The 18597-nt window shown below is 43.5% G+C and overlaps 1 protein-coding gene across 1 annotated transcript in view; it reads right to left on the reverse strand.

Annotated features, from left to right (window-relative positions):
* Ostf1 (osteoclast stimulating factor 1) overlaps window positions 1-18597 on the reverse strand; it is a 53634-nt gene that overhangs the window by 20156 nt on the left and 14881 nt on the right. Inside the window, exon 2 of the mRNA XM_006985419.4 lies at window positions 6610-6656. Coding sequence (XP_006985481.1) covers window positions 6610-6656 — 47 coding nt within the window. The remainder of the gene's footprint in view (window positions 1-6609; window positions 6657-18597) is intronic.

An 18597-nucleotide genomic window follows, 5' to 3' on the forward strand; every position in this document is an offset into this window, starting at 1 on the left:
GCTGATGTGCCCTATCATAACTGCCGTTTGCTCCCAATATAAACAAAGACTGTTAGCAACTGCATCATGCTTGAAGCAACCACAAATGTGAAGTCAGATGAAAGATTCACCATCTGTATGGTGATAGATGAGATCCCCAAAATGGCTGACTTCCTTTAAAGGCAACTTCCTAAAGCATTTATTACCTTTACACTTTGATTTACAGAGACTAGATTTACAGCAGAAGCTACACAAAACTAGTTAAACCCACTGGACCTGAGGAAGTGCACTGTAACTTCATTTGAAATAATATTCAGGAGGAGAGAAATAAAAGACCTCTGAGATTTTTCTCTACCCATTGTTTTGAAGATGGATGGCCAGTATTACTTTCAATACGCTGCAGACATAGAAGTGATTAGAGAAACAATTTCCTTTAACAACAGCTGCAAACGGGATCCTCTCAGAGACACTTAAGAGAGCCCACATTCATCACCACGGCACGGCACTGAACACAGTGGCCATCTCACAGCATTAAGGTGGCATTTTATCACCACTTGACTATCTCTCCTTAGAAAGTACCAAGGCATGGGAAGGAAAGAGGAACTTAGAATGGGTGTGTGTGGGGGGGGGGTGGCTGATGTGAGCTGTAAATGCTTCTATAATGACTGCACTTCCTGGAGTTCTACAAGGGTTAGATGTGCGCATTCCACGTTAGAGATGTCCTGGGCCATTTCTAGTCTGTATCTGTCCACTCATAGCTCACGAGCCCTCTTGAATCAGTGCCTTGGGGAAGCCAAGGAGCCACCTTTCCCTCCCGTTTTGGTCTCCTTCAAAAGTCAGATCTGCCTAAATTTCCATCTTTAGTAGGATCACTCACCCATGAGAAAAACAAAAACATATGAAAAAAAATCTCTGCCAAAAGAGCCCAAAATACACAGCAGGCATATGTGTGCATACACATATGCACACACATCACCTCTTTAATTTCTTCTCTGTAAGAACTGAGTAATGAGTTGGGAAATAAATGAGAAGTGGCCACTTCTTGGGCAAAGGGTTTTACTCTGGGGTGATGAAAATGTTTTGGAACCTGCTAAAGGAAGTGGTTGCTGACCGCGGCAACTGTATTAAACCCACTCAACTGTTGGCTTTAAAATGGTCAATTTAATGTTTTATCTCAATTTTAAAACAATTAAAGTCAAAACTCTCAGCATCTTTTAGGTGATTGTATTTTGTGGCTTGGTAAAGGGCATCACTGGGAAAATGTCACTTAGCTGAGTCATCCGACGACTTCACAGTGCTGATTCGGCTTTAAATGAGCAGAAGCTGTGCTACAGGGCGACTGCACCTCCACCCTGGTCAGGACTGATCAAGTGAGGCACCAACCAGCAGCCAGTCGGGGGGAAGGTCTGATCATTTTATAAGTTTGGGGTTTTTTGTTTTGTTGTGTTTTTTGAGACAGGGTTTTACCGTGTAGTCCTGGGTGTCCTGGAACTCGCTCTGTAGACCAGGCTGGCCTTGAACTCAGAGATCCGCCTGCCTCTGCCACCCAAGTGCTGGGATTAAAGGCATGCTCCACCACTACCCAGCCATTTCATTAGTTTTTATAGTTTATTCTCCTTTAATAGCTCTCAAGTACAATACAAACTACACAGTATCTTCTTCCAAAAGGACAAAATAAAGGGGTGGGCTTTCCTAGCCTGACTAAGAGGGCGGTTTATGAAATTCTTGACACTGCTGGGGACTGCACAGTCAGTATGGTAACATTATGACTTAAAATCAGACGTTACCTAAAATAGTCGCATTTTCCATTAAGAACCCACAACAGACCACTTAATGTAAACTGTTCAAGGAGGATCTACTTTTACATTCCTGGCATCGTATTCACGGAAGAGAAATGGGAAAGCAGAGACCCAATGATGCCTTGAGCACGTCACTACATCCAGCTTGCTCTCTGGTTTTTAACCACATTCTCTCATCTCTCCTGGGAAAGCGACAAGGTCTTAGAACGAAGAAGGGAGCTAGGACGGTGACTCATGCCTTGGATCACAAGACTCAGGAGGCTAAGACAGGAGGATTGCTCTAAGCTCAAGGCCAGCCTGGGCTGCAGAGAGAGACGTTGTCTCGAGTAAAGCAAAAGCCGAAAGGAATAAGCAATGACCTGTGCTCCCGTACCAAGTGTAAATACCTATTAGTACTGAGTGCAAATGTACATTCTCGTTACTATTCTATATAGTATGGGTAACAGAGTCCCAAGACAGCAATTTTATTGGTTTATGCAAATATGTTTTTTAAAAGCTTAGAGAAACTGTGATATACTTCTCAACTTTTTTAGATTTGGTAACTTAAAAATACAAAAATTAATAAAAGGAAAAATAAATGTTTTCATTTACTATTTTATTATAGTTACTTATGTGACATGCACTGGTCACAACCTTTGCAAACAGTAATTTAACCCTCTCCAAAATTACTAAGGAGTGGGGGCCATTTTTTGTTGCCATACTAACGATGAGATTGTCACCAAGCATGTGATGTTCAGACTATGGAGCCCCAACTTCTAATTCCAGCTTTTGTTTTCTCTCACAGAAACATCACACATACTGGTCATCACAGTATCATGACCTAGTTCAATGATGGTGATTTTGGAAAAAAAAAATTCCTTATCCTAACTCCTCAATAATGCAGGACAACAATGTCGTAAACAGTTCCTCTCCCATGCAAAGTATGCTTGACCTCACTGGGTCCTTGTAAAAACCTCCGAGGCAGAACTGGGTCATAGGTATCTCTATTTAGCAAGCAGATGCAGGAAGCCTGAAGGCCAGAGTAAGGAGCATGGCTGGGATCCTACCTCGACTTTCGGATCCCCATTCTACACCTCCTCACATTATAACCTAGAGCAGCCAAGCAAGCCTTGTACGACCAAGCAGGTCCACCTGGTTTTCCTTCAGAAACCAGCACTCCTCAGGCACTGTTCCTCAGGCACACTGTTCCTCCCCCAACAACATGCTTTCGCACTGGTCCATCCAGTCCAGGCAGGTCTCTGGGTGACAACTTCATCCAAATGGGGGCTGGGGGAGGGTTAGAATCTCAGAAGGCGGAGTGATGCCAGAAATACCTTTCCTTGAAGCAAGATAGATAATCAGGAGCCACACCTGCCTTACTCTACCCAGCCAATGTATTATTACCAAAACTGGAGCTGGCTGACACTCGCACTGTCTCCTGGGGTTGTGAGTTGCTAAAAGGAGAACCATAGCCTTCCAGGCTGCTGTATAAGCAAGTAAAGGGCCCCTAGATTCCAGCTCAGCCTTCAATATGTCCAGGCCACAGTGCTTTAAAGAGGTAGTTGGTGCGCTATAAACCATGTGTTATGCACTCAACCTACTATGCCTGCAGTGTGTTGTATACTTGGTGTGCTTGGAGTACTGTGACCTCAGTATACTGTGCAATGTGTTCAGAATGTGGAGCTTGTGGTGTGCTGTGCACTCAGCGGTATATTCAGTGTATTCTGTAGTGTGCTGTGAACTTAGTGTACTGACTATAATGTGCTACATCCTCAATGTGCTGTGTTCTCAGAGTGCAGTGCCCAGGGTATGCTGAGTAAATGGTGTGCTATGGATGCAGTAGACTCAATGTGTGGCATGCTGAGCATGTACTATGCTGTGTGCCACGGTGTGCTGAGTATCCTGTGTGCTGTACTGTGGTGTCCTTGTACCATGGTGTGTGGTGTGCGTGCCTTGCGCATGACATGCTGAGTGATCAGTGTGCTGTGTGCCCAGACAAAGATGATGACTGTCTGTTACAGGGAAACAAACAATGCTTCCAGCATTGTCCAAGAGACAGGTTCATGCTCTCACAAAAGTAAAGGAATGTCTGGAAGGATGTTCAATATCTAATAACAGCTAAAGGAAGGCCTGTGTGAGCTGGTGACCTGTTCACTAGATACTTCAGTATCTAGACTGACAGAAGGGAGAACATGGAGCAGTATGCAGATAACAGGATGTGGAATGGCCATTACTGACTCTCAGGACCAGCATATCAAAAATTATAGTCACAGTTTAAAAATAGAATACTTTTTAAATTACCTAATAAATTAAATATGTATTACTCCTATATATTCAATAATAACTAAAGCTTTAAAAAAACAACATGGGGAAACTCCCTCCAACAAAGAAATGGAGGTAAATCAGTATATCAAACAAAGAAAAGTATTTGTTAAACGTCCATCAACAGAGCAACCAGTACTCACTGGCAATGGCGACTATTCCAGCTGTTGCCGCCTTACGTTATCATAGTTCTCACTAAACCAACAGAGACAAAGGTTAAGTCATCTCCATGTCACAAGCAGCAAATGAGGCAGGAAAAACCGGAAAGCCTACCTCAGGCTCTGAACCGGGGTCCTGCTCCCCAGATGGGACCTGCCTGTACAGTATTGTGCCTGAGTAGGCCACAGTAAGAGGCACCTACTTCTAGTGGGAATGCTCAGTGCAGTATTCACGGAAGGGAAAACAGTTCACATGAGCAGGGGTCCAGAGAAGGTGCAGAGATGGGGCTACTGAGAGTCCTCTGGGTGATACAAAAGGGGGAGGGGCAGGGGGCAGGGGCTCTGGAACAAGAGCTACACCACAGAGGACCACATAGTAAAATACAGATGGGCAGCAGATGGTGGGCCGAAGCCACAGATTGGAAACATTAACCTAGCAGGGAATGCAAACAGAATGGAGAAGCTTGATTCACACTGGAAGTGAGGAAAGGCCAAAAGTCGGGGGAGTCACATAGCGAGGGGAGGTCAGTGAGGAAGGACAACAGTGGCCCGGCTAAGGACACCTTCAGTCACTACCCTCAGGGAACATAGGTCTCATTCTAGAGGAGGCTTCTGTGGCCTCGTGTTTGCATGGCCTGAAGGAGCAACTGATGATGCTGTGAGCTCCCCTCCACCATTCTCCTCCTCCGGGATCCTGACGTCATCAGAGATGTCCCTGTAAGCGAAGTTAAAGATGACTCTGGGCCACTCTACCTGTCATGGCCTTCTGTGCTTCCTCCCTAACTCTGGGTTGCTGTCCCAACTCCCAGCACCTCAGAGACAGGGCCTTTTGTTTTTGTTTTTGTTTTTGCTTTTTTGAGACAGAATTTCTCTATATAGCCCTGGCTGTCCCAGAACTCACTCTGTAGACCAGGTTGGCCTCGAACTCATAGAGATCTACCTGCCTCTGCCTCCTGAGTAATGTGATAAAAAGGCATGCGCCACTACCTCCTGGCTGGAAACAGTCTTTATTGAGATCATTAAGATTCAATGAGAGCTTCAAGGCAGACCCCAACCCCACACAACTGACATCCATGAAGAGACGGGAACACTGACACACCCAAGGAGAGGCCATGTGAGGGCATGGGGAGAAAGTGACTTACTATAAGTCATCATGACAGGCCTCAGAAGAAACCAGCCTTGCTGTCGACTCAATCTGGGGCTTCCAGGATAATGAGGAATTGTATGTCTGTGGCTAAAATGTCAGGTCTGTGGTTCTGCTGCAGCAGCCCCTCCACAAACACTCTACCCATGGCTCACCCACCTCATACGGTGACAGTGACAGCCCCGGAAGCCTGCTACCTCTGAAGTCTTGGGAAAGCTCCTCTGAGTATGCAGACTTGGACTGGCTATTAATCACTGTCACCAGCTGATGACCACCAAGTGATGGAACCTTCTGTCAGGACTGTGGTGTAGAGCAGTGGGCAGTACTCCCATGTTCAGTGGGCAGTACTCCCATGTTCAAATGAGGAACTGGGTAGAGGTTTAGAAAAGGGCAGATTGTGATCTCCCAGCAGGCCCCGGCCTGGTGATGTGAATCAGCACTCAGAGTGGGAGAGCCATGCCAGTGATGATGGATACCCTGGAGTAACTATGGGAGAAATGATGGGTGCTATGGAGGATGTTCCGGCTTCCTTCCTGTTGCCTGATAAAACCCTGACGAATGCAGCCTAGGGAAGGAAAGGGCTGATGCGGCTTACATTTCCATCATGGGGGAGGAACCCAAGCAGGAACCTTGAGAAATCATGGAGAAACGGTGTTTGCTGGCTCCCTTGTGCTCAGCTAGCTTTCTTATATTTCCTTCAGCTGTCGCTGCACTATTCACAAAGGCTCATCCGGCGTGTGGCACAAAACAGGAGCTCACTAAACCCTGAGTGGGTGGGTGGACACCGGGATCCACAACAACAGGAAATGCTGACAGAAGAACTAAGACAGCCCCGCTCCAGGAGGCCGGCGGAAGGTGTGAGGTAGAGGGTCAAGGAGTGGGTGAGGAAGGTTAGTGTGTGACCCACAGCAAAGCTGACAAAGACTGGGGTCTCTGTAGTTTAGATATTTTTGTACGTGGGCCCCTTGGTGACTTAAAGCAGATGTCACCACACACAAGGAGAGAAGCCATGTGAGGGAGTCTATGACCTCCAAACTCAGGCCATGCACATCAACCTGGGGCTTAGCTCCACTCACTAGGGGAGAGCCGTGGGGAGAGACTGGACACTCATCCTGTGAATTACTCATAGCATCGCAGAAAGTACGGACTACTTACGCCAGAACAGGTGTCTAAATAAAGTCATCTTAAGTTGCTGTGTCAATTTTACAATTTAAATCAGAATACTTACAGTCCTGGGTTCAAATGTATACAGCGCTCTGAAGACTTTAACTTGCCCTAAAAGAAGAAAAAAACAAAAAAAGAATCTGATCAACTCTTTTGTTTCTAACTTTATTCTAAGTTGTTATCGATTTTCCTCGTTAGAATTCCCAAATGAAAAGTCTATTTGGGAATATTACTTTAGAGCAGTGGTCCTCAACCTTCCTAATGCTGCAAGCCTTTAACACAGTTCCTCATGTTGTGGTGACCTCAACCATAAAATTATTTTCATTGCTAACTTAATAACTGTGATTTTGCTACTGTTTTGAATCACAATGTAAATATCTGTGTTTTCCAATGGTCTTAGGTGACCCTCTAAAAGGGTCATCTGACCCCCTCCCAACAACCCATGGTTGAGAACCACTGCTTTAGAGGTAGTACCTTTTCCCCACAGGATGACATGACTAAAATGTTTATTGCATGAATACAACAGTAAGCACATGTCTTTGGTTTGACACGAACTACAGATTTGCACTGCATCTCTGTCCTGAGTAGAGACAGCCCTAACAATAATGTTATAATATCGCTTAAAAATATAAAGTTGAGCCGGGCGGTGGTGGCGCACGCCTTTAATCCCAGCACTCGGGAGGCAGAGCCAGGCGGATCTCTGTGAATTCAAGGCCAGCCTGGGCTACCAAGTGAGTCCCAGGAAAGGCACAAAGCTACGCAGAGAACCCCTGTATCGAAAACAAACAAACAAACAGACAGACAAACAAACAAAAAATATATATATATATAAAGTTGAGGGGTTGAGGGAGCTGGAGAAATGGCTCGGCAGTTAAGAGCACTTGTCTCTCTTCCAGAAAACCCAATACAGATGTCACTCAGGCAGCTCACAACTACATACAACTCCATTCCAGAGGCTCTAACACCCTCCTGTGGTCTGTACAGGAACCTGCATACATACATACATACATACACACACACACACACACACACACACACACACACACACTCACACACACACACTTTGCAATCTGAATTCTTGTGCTATGTCTCTCTGTGTCTATGAAGAGAAAGTCACTGGCAGAAATAAATGTAATTTTTTCCCCTTGTTTTTGTTACTTTGCTTGTTTGGAGACTCCATCCACACCTTACAACCCTTAGAGAGAAAGGAAACATCACAAGGAGGAAGCCAGGTGTGATGGTACCCACCTTTAATCCCAACACTTGGATCTCTTAAGTTTGAGGCCAGACTGATCTACATAGCAAGTTCCAGGACAGTGAGAGCTGGTGCAGAAACAAGGAGGCAGGAGGAGCTGCCAGAGAACATTGTTTGCTGATTGTCTGCAGACGGTGGAAATTAGTTATCTCAATTATTTCAAACTTTCCAAAAAGCAAGGAAGCAGCCCATTGTGATCAACATGAACAATAGAACTTTCTAGTTCCTTACAGATAATGGTGAGGATGAAAGATGTGGATAGTCTTGGAAACAAGATACAACAACAACTTTAATGGGCTCAGACAAAACTCAATAGAAATTGAAGAACCTGAAAGTAAATACACAGTAAGTGACAGAACCACTAATTTGCATAACTGACGTTCTTTCATTTTTGATGTATACTAAATACTGAACAACAATTACCCTAATACACAACAAAGTGTGAAATCCAGAAGGCGCTTCAACACAGGACACTATTTACTGCTTAATAGTGGGCCATTAACCTTTTGTAGATGTCTTTCACTTCATATTCCAAAACACTGGGGCCCGAATTCTCAAAATTGAGTCAACTGGAAATGAAAGAACGTAACAGAAACATCCAGAGGCTAAGGAATCACAAAACCAGTAGATTGCTCACAACTGCCAGGCAACAGGTTGGAATATTTTGTTGTTAGATCAATTAATACTAATACGTAATCCACTGGTCCTTCTGACATACTGAGTTAGCTCTGGACAGTGCTCCACAGACTGACTTCAGCCTTACAGCAGTGTCTAGGGACAAGACCTAAGCTCTGTTTCTTGCTGACATCTGACAGACATCCAATGACAGGGAGCATCGAAACAGAGCTAGCCCACACACTGATCAATTCCAAATTTACTTAAGGAAGGCGCACTCACAAACGTCAATGAGCTGTGCTGCTGGACTGCACACATGCCTTCTAAGGCTCTCTGCTCGGCATTTTCTCACGCAAGCATGGTTACATATAACAAAGAGGCCTGCCTGGGAGCTAAGAGACTGTGGAAATGGCCTGAAATTGGGATTCATCAGAATGAAAGCCCTGGAAAAGACCCAACATAACCTCTGTCTTAAACATGGGCTGGGATGATCCAGCAGCATCTCGATGGCACTGTAGGGAGATCCTGTGTGTGTGTGTGGGGGGGGGGGGTCCTCTGAGTTAAGCAGTTCTAAACGCTGGTGCTGTTTCCAGCCTTGCCCTTCCCTTTTCTCACTAACTCCCTGCTGTCACTAGAGAGGAGGAGACCACCATCAGCAGCCAAGTGCTGCCTCTTCCTCTGCAGGAAGGCTGGCCCCAGACTTTAAAGTGTGAAGGTCAAGGTCACAGAAGAGTGAATGCAAAGGGAGGAGATCTGGTCTTTCACGGCCAGAAAGGAAGTGTGGGCTTCTCCAGTGTTTATCTTTGCACCTCTGGAACAAGACAGATGACTCGGGATTTGTAAAAGAGAACTAAAAAAGGTTACATCTAACTTGTTAGTGAAGGGCTGGTGGAGCTTCACATAACTATTTAACTGGCATGTACACATACATAAAAAGAGAGAAAACGGAGTTACTTTATAAAAGTTACACTATCAAAACAATAAAAATAACAAGTAAAAAGCCGAATATCAGGTATGAGTTATTTCTTTTGGGGTTGTTGGGCAGTATTTTAGTTAGGGTTTCTATTAATGGAATAAAACCCTATGACCATAAGCAACTTGGAGGCAAGGGTTTATTTCTGTTGTAATTCCACATCACAGTCCTTCACTGAAGGCAGTCTGGGCAGGAACTCAACAGGGCTGGAAGTTGAAGGCAGGAGCTGATGCAGAGGCTGTGGAGGAGTGCTGCTTACTGGCTTGCTCTCCACTGCTTGCTCATCCTTTCTTAAGCTCCCAGAACCACCAGCCCAGAGGTGGCACGGCCCATAGTGAGCTAACTGGACCCTCTCACATCAATCATCAATTAAGAAAATATACCACCGGCTTGCACAAAGGCCACTCTCTGGTGGGTGAATGTCCTCAATTGATGTTCAATCTTCCCACATGACTCTGGCTTGTGTCAAGCTTGACATAAAACTAGCCAGAATAGCCAGTGAGGTCCCTTAAGCCCACAAATATTACAGGCTATAGCCAAAGCTCTAGGTTATCATCTAGAACTTGGTGGAAAGACCTTATTACTACACACACCATATGCTTAAGGCATAAAACATATGCAAAATCAAGCTGGTGTTGACCTGGAAGGTTCATCCTACATGCTCGCTTTCATAGTGATAGAAAGTGTTATTCAAGCTACTAGGGAAGAAAACTACTATCAATCATGCCCAGCTATGAATTCAACAAGCTACAGCAATTGACTGGCCTAGAAGACATGCTCAGAAAATGGAATGATACTATTAGCAATAAAAAGAAATGAAAAGATGGGGCAGACTTCAAAGCACCTTTCTAAGATCAATCTAAGAAGCCACATATCTTAATGACTCTAACTATGTGACTTTCTGGAAAGGGGAAAACAATAGAGACCCACAAAGATCAAAAAGGACAAAAAAAGACAGAGCAAGGATAATCTTTAGGGCAGTGAAATGATTGTGTTGTACTGTAATGGTAGATACATAACACTATAAATTAGTCTATAGGTGATAATGATGTTATCCGTGTTGGTGGGTGGGTGTATTAGTCAGGGTTCTCCAAATGAAGAGGACTCACAGAATGAATAGAAATATTAAAGGGGGATTTTTTAGACTATATGATCTAGATAGTCTAACATACCAATGTTGTGGAATATTTTAAAATGTGTTACATTTATTTATACTTGTGGAATATCTGTTTAATGATACAAAGATGTGTTGCATTTGTTTAACTATGTAAAGCTGTGTTACTTTGCCTGTCTAAAACACCTGATTGATCTAATAAAGAGCTACATGAATGACCAATAGCTACACAGGAGAGAGAAACAGGCAGGGCTGCCAGGCAGTGAGAATAAACAGGAGAGGAGGAGGAGTAAGGAAAGGAGAAGGAGGGGAGGACACCAGGGGCTAGTCACCCAGTTACACACCCAGCCTTGGAGTAAGAAGGAAAGAAAGATATATAGAACAAAGAAAAGTAAAAAGCCCAGAGGAAAACATAGTTAAAGAGAAAAACAGGATAATTTAAGTTAGAAAAGCTGGCTAGGAACAAGCCAAGCTAAGGCCGAGTATTCATAAGTAAGAATAAGTCTCCATGTATTTATTTGGGAGCTGGGTGGCGGACCCCCAAAGAGTTAGAAAAAAAAACAAACTACATATCAGGAAAAACAGTGGTCACATTCTGAAACAGACTACAGAAACTAATGCCACCAACAAGGACTTGAAAGAGGCAGGGTTGGTGGTTCTCATCATATTCCCCTTTAACTCTATTTGGCCTGTGCAGAAAACAGGTGGATGGATCATGGAGCATACAATTGACTATCAAAAACATAATCAAGTAGTAATTCTAACTGCAGCTGCTAACACATTTCCTGGTACTTGATATCTAGCAAATGCAACTTAAAATATCTGCCCATAAGGACCACAAGAAGTAATTTGCTTTCAGCTGGCAAGGACAGCAATACACCTTCACTGCCCTACCTCAAGGGTATATTAACTCTCCAGCTCTGTGATGGGATCTAGATCATTTGTCTCTTTCACAAAATATTACACCAGTAATATTTTAATTAATATTTTAATAATTTAATCCACTATATTAATAACATTATGCTGATTGGACCAAGTGAGCAGGAGGCAACAAACACCTTGGACTTGTTGATACATACATCAGAGCACAGGAAATAAATCCAATCAAAGCTCAACAGTGTTCTACCTCAGTAAAATTTCTAGTCATGTCGTGTGGAGTGTGCATAGATACTCTAAGGAAAAGTGGTTGTACCCAGCCCCCACCACCACCAAGAAAGAAGCACAATGCTTAGAGGGCCTATTTGGATTTTGGAGGCAGCACAGTCTTAGGTTTGTTTCTCTTGCCTATATACCAAGTGACTCAGGAAGATGCCAGCTTGGAGTGGAACCTGGAACGAGAGAGAGCTCTTCAACAGGTCCTGGTTCCTCTGTCACTTAGATTACATGATTGAGCAGCCCTGACAGTACCTGAGGTGTCACTGGCAGACGAGGATACTGTCTGGGGTCTGAAGCAGGCTGCTATGCATAAATCACAGCAGAGATTGGGGCTTTTGAAGCAAGGCTCTATCTATCATTGGCTGTTGACTAGAAAGATAGCTCTTAACCTGCTATTAAACCTTAGTAGAAATTTGGCAGGGGGTGAGGGTGGGGGAGGCACAAAGTTACCATGTAACCTAAGCTGAGTATTATCTGACCCACTAGCCCATAATGTAGGGGTGCACAGCAGCAGTCCATTGTCAAATGGAAGTAATATATACATGATCAGGCTCAAGCAGGTCCTGATCAAGTTACAAGAAGAAGTTGCCCTGAGAGACCGAATACGGTTCACAGGAAAATTCTATAGAAGCACAGCTCACAACTAGCAGGCAAGACCTACCACACTAAGACAAAGGCACAGTATCTTAGGTTTCCTGTCACCAAATGTCTATGGTTTTTACTCCTGTTAGAATGCCTTCTGTTCCCAAGCATGCACTGATGGCTTCCTATGATCAGATGACTGAGAAAGAGAAGACTAGGGCTTGGTTTACTGATGGGTTTACGCAGGCACCATCCAGAAGTAGCTACTCCTTTCTGGGACAACCATGAAAGACACTGGGATAAAGGAAAATATTCAGAGTGGGCAGAATTTCCAGCAGTACACGTGGTCTTACACTTTGCTTGTAAGGTTAAATGGCCAGATGTGTGACTGTTCAGTGACTCATGAACTTCTATAGCCAATGATTTGGCTGGATGGTCATGGACTTGAATAATTGGTGAGAAAGGCATTCACAGAAGAAATATATGAACAAAGCTCCCCAAATGAACAAAGGGTATGAAGATACTTCAGTTCCATGTAAATGCTCATCAAAAGATGATTTCAGCATAGGAGCTAGTCCTCATTCTGTGGACAGTCAGCCTCTTTCCCCAGCCATCCCTGTCCAGGTCCCTGATGGGTGGACCCATGAACAAAGTGGCTATGGTGGCAGAGATGGAGGTTATGTAGGGGTTTGATAACATGGACTTCCACTCACCGAAGCTGACTTGGCTCTGGCTCCTGCTGAGTGGTGGATCTACCAGCAACAGAGACCAACAATGAGCCCTGATATGACATGCTCCATTCCCCGGAATGACCAGCCAGCAACATGATGGCAGATTGATTATGCTTTCTTTGTGGAAAGGCATTGCTTTGACCTTACTGGAATAAATTCTTATTCTGGTTAAAGATTTGCCTTTGCTGCATGTAATGCATCTGCAAAAACTACCAACAATGTGGTCTTACAGAATGCCTTATCCACCATCATGCCATTCTATCATCATTTCATTTCACATTGTATTGCTTCTGACCAAGAAACTCACTTCATGGTCAAAGAACTGCAACAGAGGGTGCATGCTCATGGAATCCACTAGTCATGCCATGTTTTCCCCACCATCTAAAACAAATGGCCGGATAAAATGGTGGAGGTAGAATGGTCTTTTAAAGACACAGTTAAAGTGCCAATGGTGGTAATAGCCTGGACGGCAGAGGCAGGGTTCTTCAGAAGACAATATATGCTTTGAATCAGCATCCAATACATGGTACTTTCCCTCCTACAGCCAGGATTCAAGGGTCCAGGAATAGGGAGTGGAATAGGGAGAGGTATCACTCAACACTAAGAAAATTTTTGCTTCCTGTTCTTATGCTCTGCTGGCCTAGAAGTTGGTACCAGAGAGGGGGGTGTTGCTGTGACAAATCTGGCCATGTTGTTTTTAGGAGGAATTTGGAATCTTGGGCTAGAAACCAATTGAATGCTATCAGCAGAGCTTAAAGAGCTATCCACATAGGAACCTAGAAGATAGCCATACTGACAGCAGTGAACACTGTAAGCCCAGCTCAAAGGTTTTTCAGAAGGAAGCAAAGACTTTACCAGCACTGAGCTATAGGCCATTCCTGTGATATTTTGGCAAAAAAAAAAAAAAAAAAAAATCTGGCTTGCCGTCTGTCCCTGTCCTAAGAACTTGCCTAAGGTTGAAAAGGGGATGGATTAATTTCCTTGGCAGAGGAGATTTCAAAACAGCACGTTATTGAACCTGTGGTATGTATTATTGGTAACTTTTCTATAGTCTACAATGAAAAAGAGCAAGTAGGGCAAAATGTACAGTTTAGAGAGAAAAAGAACAACAGGAGGCTTGAGGCTGTAACTACTAGAAATTAGAGAGGCCTTCATTGCACTGGAACAAAAGGAGGGTGTCCTCAGGACAAGATTCCACTTGCTAAGCTTCTGACCTGCAGAAGAGAACTGAAGGCACCTTCTCCTCATAGCAACTAAATAAACATGCAGCTGCTAATGTGATTCGAGGGTGCCAGCATCCATCCCACATTGGCAGCTGAACTTGGCAGTGTATTCCATGCCTACTTGATACTGACTTCAGAGCCATGAAGGCTGCAAGAATGAAGGGGTCATGGATTCTTCCTCCATGGTTTCAGAGAGCTGCTGAGGCAATCAGTATAAAACAAGGGAGTCCTTGCATGAAGGCCATGAGAGGGCAAGAGGCTGTGAAAAGCCATTGTGTAATGCTATCAAGTGAAGCCTGAGTTGCAGAAGACAACCCATGATGCTGGAGATGCCAGAGCCATGAAACATCTGCCAAGCAGAGCTATACAGGGTACAGAATCATCGGGGGGGGGGGGGGGGGATGTTGAAGAGAGCAAAGCTAGAAGGGCAGAGCCTTTAAGTCCTTCAAAGATTAAGTGACAGATGTTGGACATGGCGCTGCAGGATTTGACGTTTGCCTTGCTGGGTTCTGGTCTTGTTTTAGTTCAGTATTTCTTTACTATGCCTCATTCCTCCCTTCTGGAATGGTAATGAATATTCTGTGCTAATATACATTGGAAGTGTATAATTTGCTTCTTAATTTTACTGATGAGGGAGTTAAAATTAAGAGATTACCTTGAATCTCGGGAGAGACTCAGTGTTGAGAGTGTGAAAAATTATGGAGACTTTTCAAGTTGGACTAAATGCATTTTGCATTATGGTAAGACCATAAGCCTATGGGGGCCAGGGAACTGAATATGGGTGGTTTGAGTGAGAATGCCCCCCAGAGTCTCAGGCATTCAACTACTTGGTTACTAGTTGGCAGGGCTGTTTAGGGAAATTTAGGTGGTGTAGTCTTGTCAGAAGAAGTACATCACTGAGGAGTAGGAACTGTAATAAAAAACAACTTGTCACTTTCAGCTTGCTCCCTGCTCCAGGCTGTGATTAAGGGTGTGGGCTCTCAGCTTCCTGCTCCAGCTACAACACTGCCATGCCTCCCCGCCATGATGGACTCTTATCAGAACCATAAGCCCAAAGAATCTCTTCCTCCTGAAGGTTGTCTTTGTCATAGTATTCTGTCACAGGAACAGAAAATACAGTGGGGGATGTTGCGAGATATTTGATCGTACTGTGACATTCCTAGATTGTGTTAATAAAGTTAACTTTGAATCCAGAGGTGGAGCCAGCAACCAGATATTAGCCATAGTGAAGCCAGGAATACAGACAGGAAGGAGAAGGGAAGGCTTGGAATTCACCCGCTCTCTTGGATCTGGGAAAGATCCAAGAGTGTGGAGAGAATAGGCGCTGGCTGGCTCCCCAGTAAGAAGGGGAAAGTCAGCTGGTCACTCCTCCTCTGCTTCTTTGATCTCTCAGGTTTCCACCCCAGTATTGCCTCTTTAGTTTTTATTGGTAATAGAACAATGTAGCAAAACACAACAGGGGGAAACTAACAACAGTTCAGAGGCTATGCATGGGGGCTGGCATGGGACAGACAGGGAAGCTTTGTTCCTTCCACTCAGTCTTGCTGGGAATTTAAGACTTCTCTAAAAGCAAGTTTGGGATTCCAGAACACTCAGGATTTTGAATGTTCAGATTAGGGAGGTTCAGCCACTAAAACTCTTAGGTCTAAAGCAAACAAAACAAAGAAAAACAACAAAGCATTTTGATTAAGGCATGCCCACACAGTAATTTTTACCATGCTAATAAAAACACAGAACCTCTTAAATTCTGAAATAGCTGGTAGGAATTAGTCCAAGAAACTGTTCAGCAATAGCATCAATCCATTTTCTACAAGTCTTAACATTTTAAATCGCAGTTCTGGAACCCTGAATAATCCATATAGGAAAAGAACAAAATTAGAAATCACTTTCCCTTGCACAAGAAAATATCCCATGCCAAAATGGCCTGTCCTTGCTATCTCACCATTAACAGAGCAAGAGGGTCTCAGCAGTTGAAAACCACAGGTCAGAAACCGTGAGTGGACTGAGAAACAAAATAAGCAGCTTTCAAAATGAAACATGGCCATGCAGGGTGGCACAGGACAATCATCCTTCAGGATACTGAGGCAGGATGATTCTGTGCAGTCTGGGCCACACAGTGAGACTGTCTGAAAAGAATAACAAAAGATTAACTAGATCAGAAAAGATGAGCATACTATATTTAGCTGAAATAATGATTTTGTGAAATGTTTTCTTTACTGGGAATAGATAAATGCCTAAATAGATATTTTGGAATTTATCAAATACAGATTTTAGCATACTGGTGGCAAACAAGCAACTGTTAAAATTAATATTTGGCAAACGTAAATGTCATTCACCTAGACAGAATGAAGTACTGCAATGTAATAAAAATAGGAAATATTAAAAAGTTAAATTATGATTATAAACTTATTAGACAATCTAGAAAACCCTTTTTAACTTTTTTGCTCATCTATAATATGTACATGTATGTATATGTGTGTGTGTACAATGTAAGTACATGCTTATGTTTGTGAAAGCAGGCATATTCAGAGAACTAGCCCAGGCCTTCCAGGAAGGGTCTCCTGTTTTTCTAGTATGTACTCCAGGCTGGCTGGCCTGAGAGTTTCTGGGAATTCTGTCTCGACCTCCCACCCCCTGTAGGAGTGCTAGGTTACAGATGCTTACACCACATGTGTAACTTTTACCTGGGTTCTTGGAACTGAAACTCAGGTTCTCATTCTTGAGTGGCAAGTACTTTACCCACTGAGCCATCTGCCAGCTGCACACCAACTTTCAGAATTTCCTATAAAAGGACAGGAATCATAATTTCTCCACGCCGTGAGTCTAGCTCAAAGGGACTTTTGTAAAACTAAGCCCACTCTCTATCACACCAGCTCTGCTAGTACAGCTATTGCCCATGACACGGTTGCCAGTGTGATAGTAAGCCTTGGTTCCTATGTAGCAGAAGCTGAGGGCAGTGTGTACCTTCTCATCACCTGGACTTAACTAAACAATGATGATGATAATCCCACAAAGATTATCAGCAACCACTCTATCTCAACAATAATTCTCAAACTGTATGCATAATTTTCACTGTTCAAATGATTTGGGGGCTTAAAATTATTGGCTTCATAATCATTGCTAATTATCACAACATTAAGTTAATAGTAAACCCAAATATCATGCCTTGTTTGATTACTGGTGTGGGTACCAAAAGTAGGTATGGGGGTTTCCTCTGCCATCTAAAATGAATACTTAGGCAGATGTCTGTGGGTCATGGCCAGTTGGTCAAAGTTGAGAGGCGGGTTCTGAAAGAAGTATAAGGCTAAGATGAACTTCTTATACATACTACTATACTCCTGAGTGTGTGGGATGTGTAGGTGCATATATGTGTATGCATATGTTTCTATGTATTTTTATGGACTAGATCATCAAGCAAAACGTCTTACTAGAAGTCAAGGTCAAAAGATAAACCCTAAAAGCCACACTCCAGGCTATCTGCTGAAGGAGTCTATAGGGAATACTAAATATTTCCTCAATTTTGTTTTAGTTTTAAGATTCAGCTATACATTAAAAACACAATATTCTCCCTCTCCCTCAAAAGCAAATAGCATAACTAATTTTATAGTTCTCAAAAGGAAGTCATTTGACCAAAAGTAAATTATAGAAAACATGAATTTAGTATATACATTTATTCTTCACATTTTTCCTGAGAGAATGAAAGCAATACTAATCTCACATCATACTTTGCGGATATTAAATAAAGCGTCCTACCTTGGATATCCTCAGGGTAAGTAAAAGCTTCAATATGCTATCTACCAGGATTATAGCATCCATGCGTGATCAAAGAGAATGGTTGTTTTTGCTGTTTTTAGTTTTAGATGTGTTTTCTTTTTGATTATGCATACTTTACATCTGTGTGTGGGTATGTGCATGTAAGTACAGGGGTCCTAGGGATCGAGAAACGGACGGACATCAGACCCCCTGAGGCTAGAGTTACAGTCACAAGCTGTCCCCACAGAGGTGCTGAGAATTGAACCTGAGTCCTCTGCAAGAGCGGCAAGCACTCTTAACTGCTGGGCCATCTCTCCAGGCCCTGAAACAGGATGTTTTCTGCTCAGAAACGAAACAGAGGAGTCTAAACGACGGTATCCAAGAGCCAAAGCCATCTTTCCGCTCCTGAGGTGAAAGGAAACAGCTGTGCTCTGTGAGGCCAACACAGGCCTCCCTGGGGCTTTGTGGACTCCAACGCCCATAAATGAGAGATCATCCCAGAACACATTTCTTGGCTTGGATTCCCATGTGTATCATTCCACAAAAGCCCACTGCTTCTAAAATAACGAGGCACCGCAATGTCCAAGAGCTGAGGATGTGAAGAATAATGTAACTGCATACATTTCTTCCCACACACTCATATTCTTGGAT

The sequence above is a fragment of the Peromyscus maniculatus genome, chromosome 1 (genome assembly GCF_049852395.1).
Source record: "Peromyscus maniculatus bairdii isolate BWxNUB_F1_BW_parent chromosome 1, HU_Pman_BW_mat_3.1, whole genome shotgun sequence".
Lineage (NCBI taxonomy): Eukaryota > Metazoa > Chordata > Mammalia > Rodentia > Cricetidae > Peromyscus > Peromyscus maniculatus.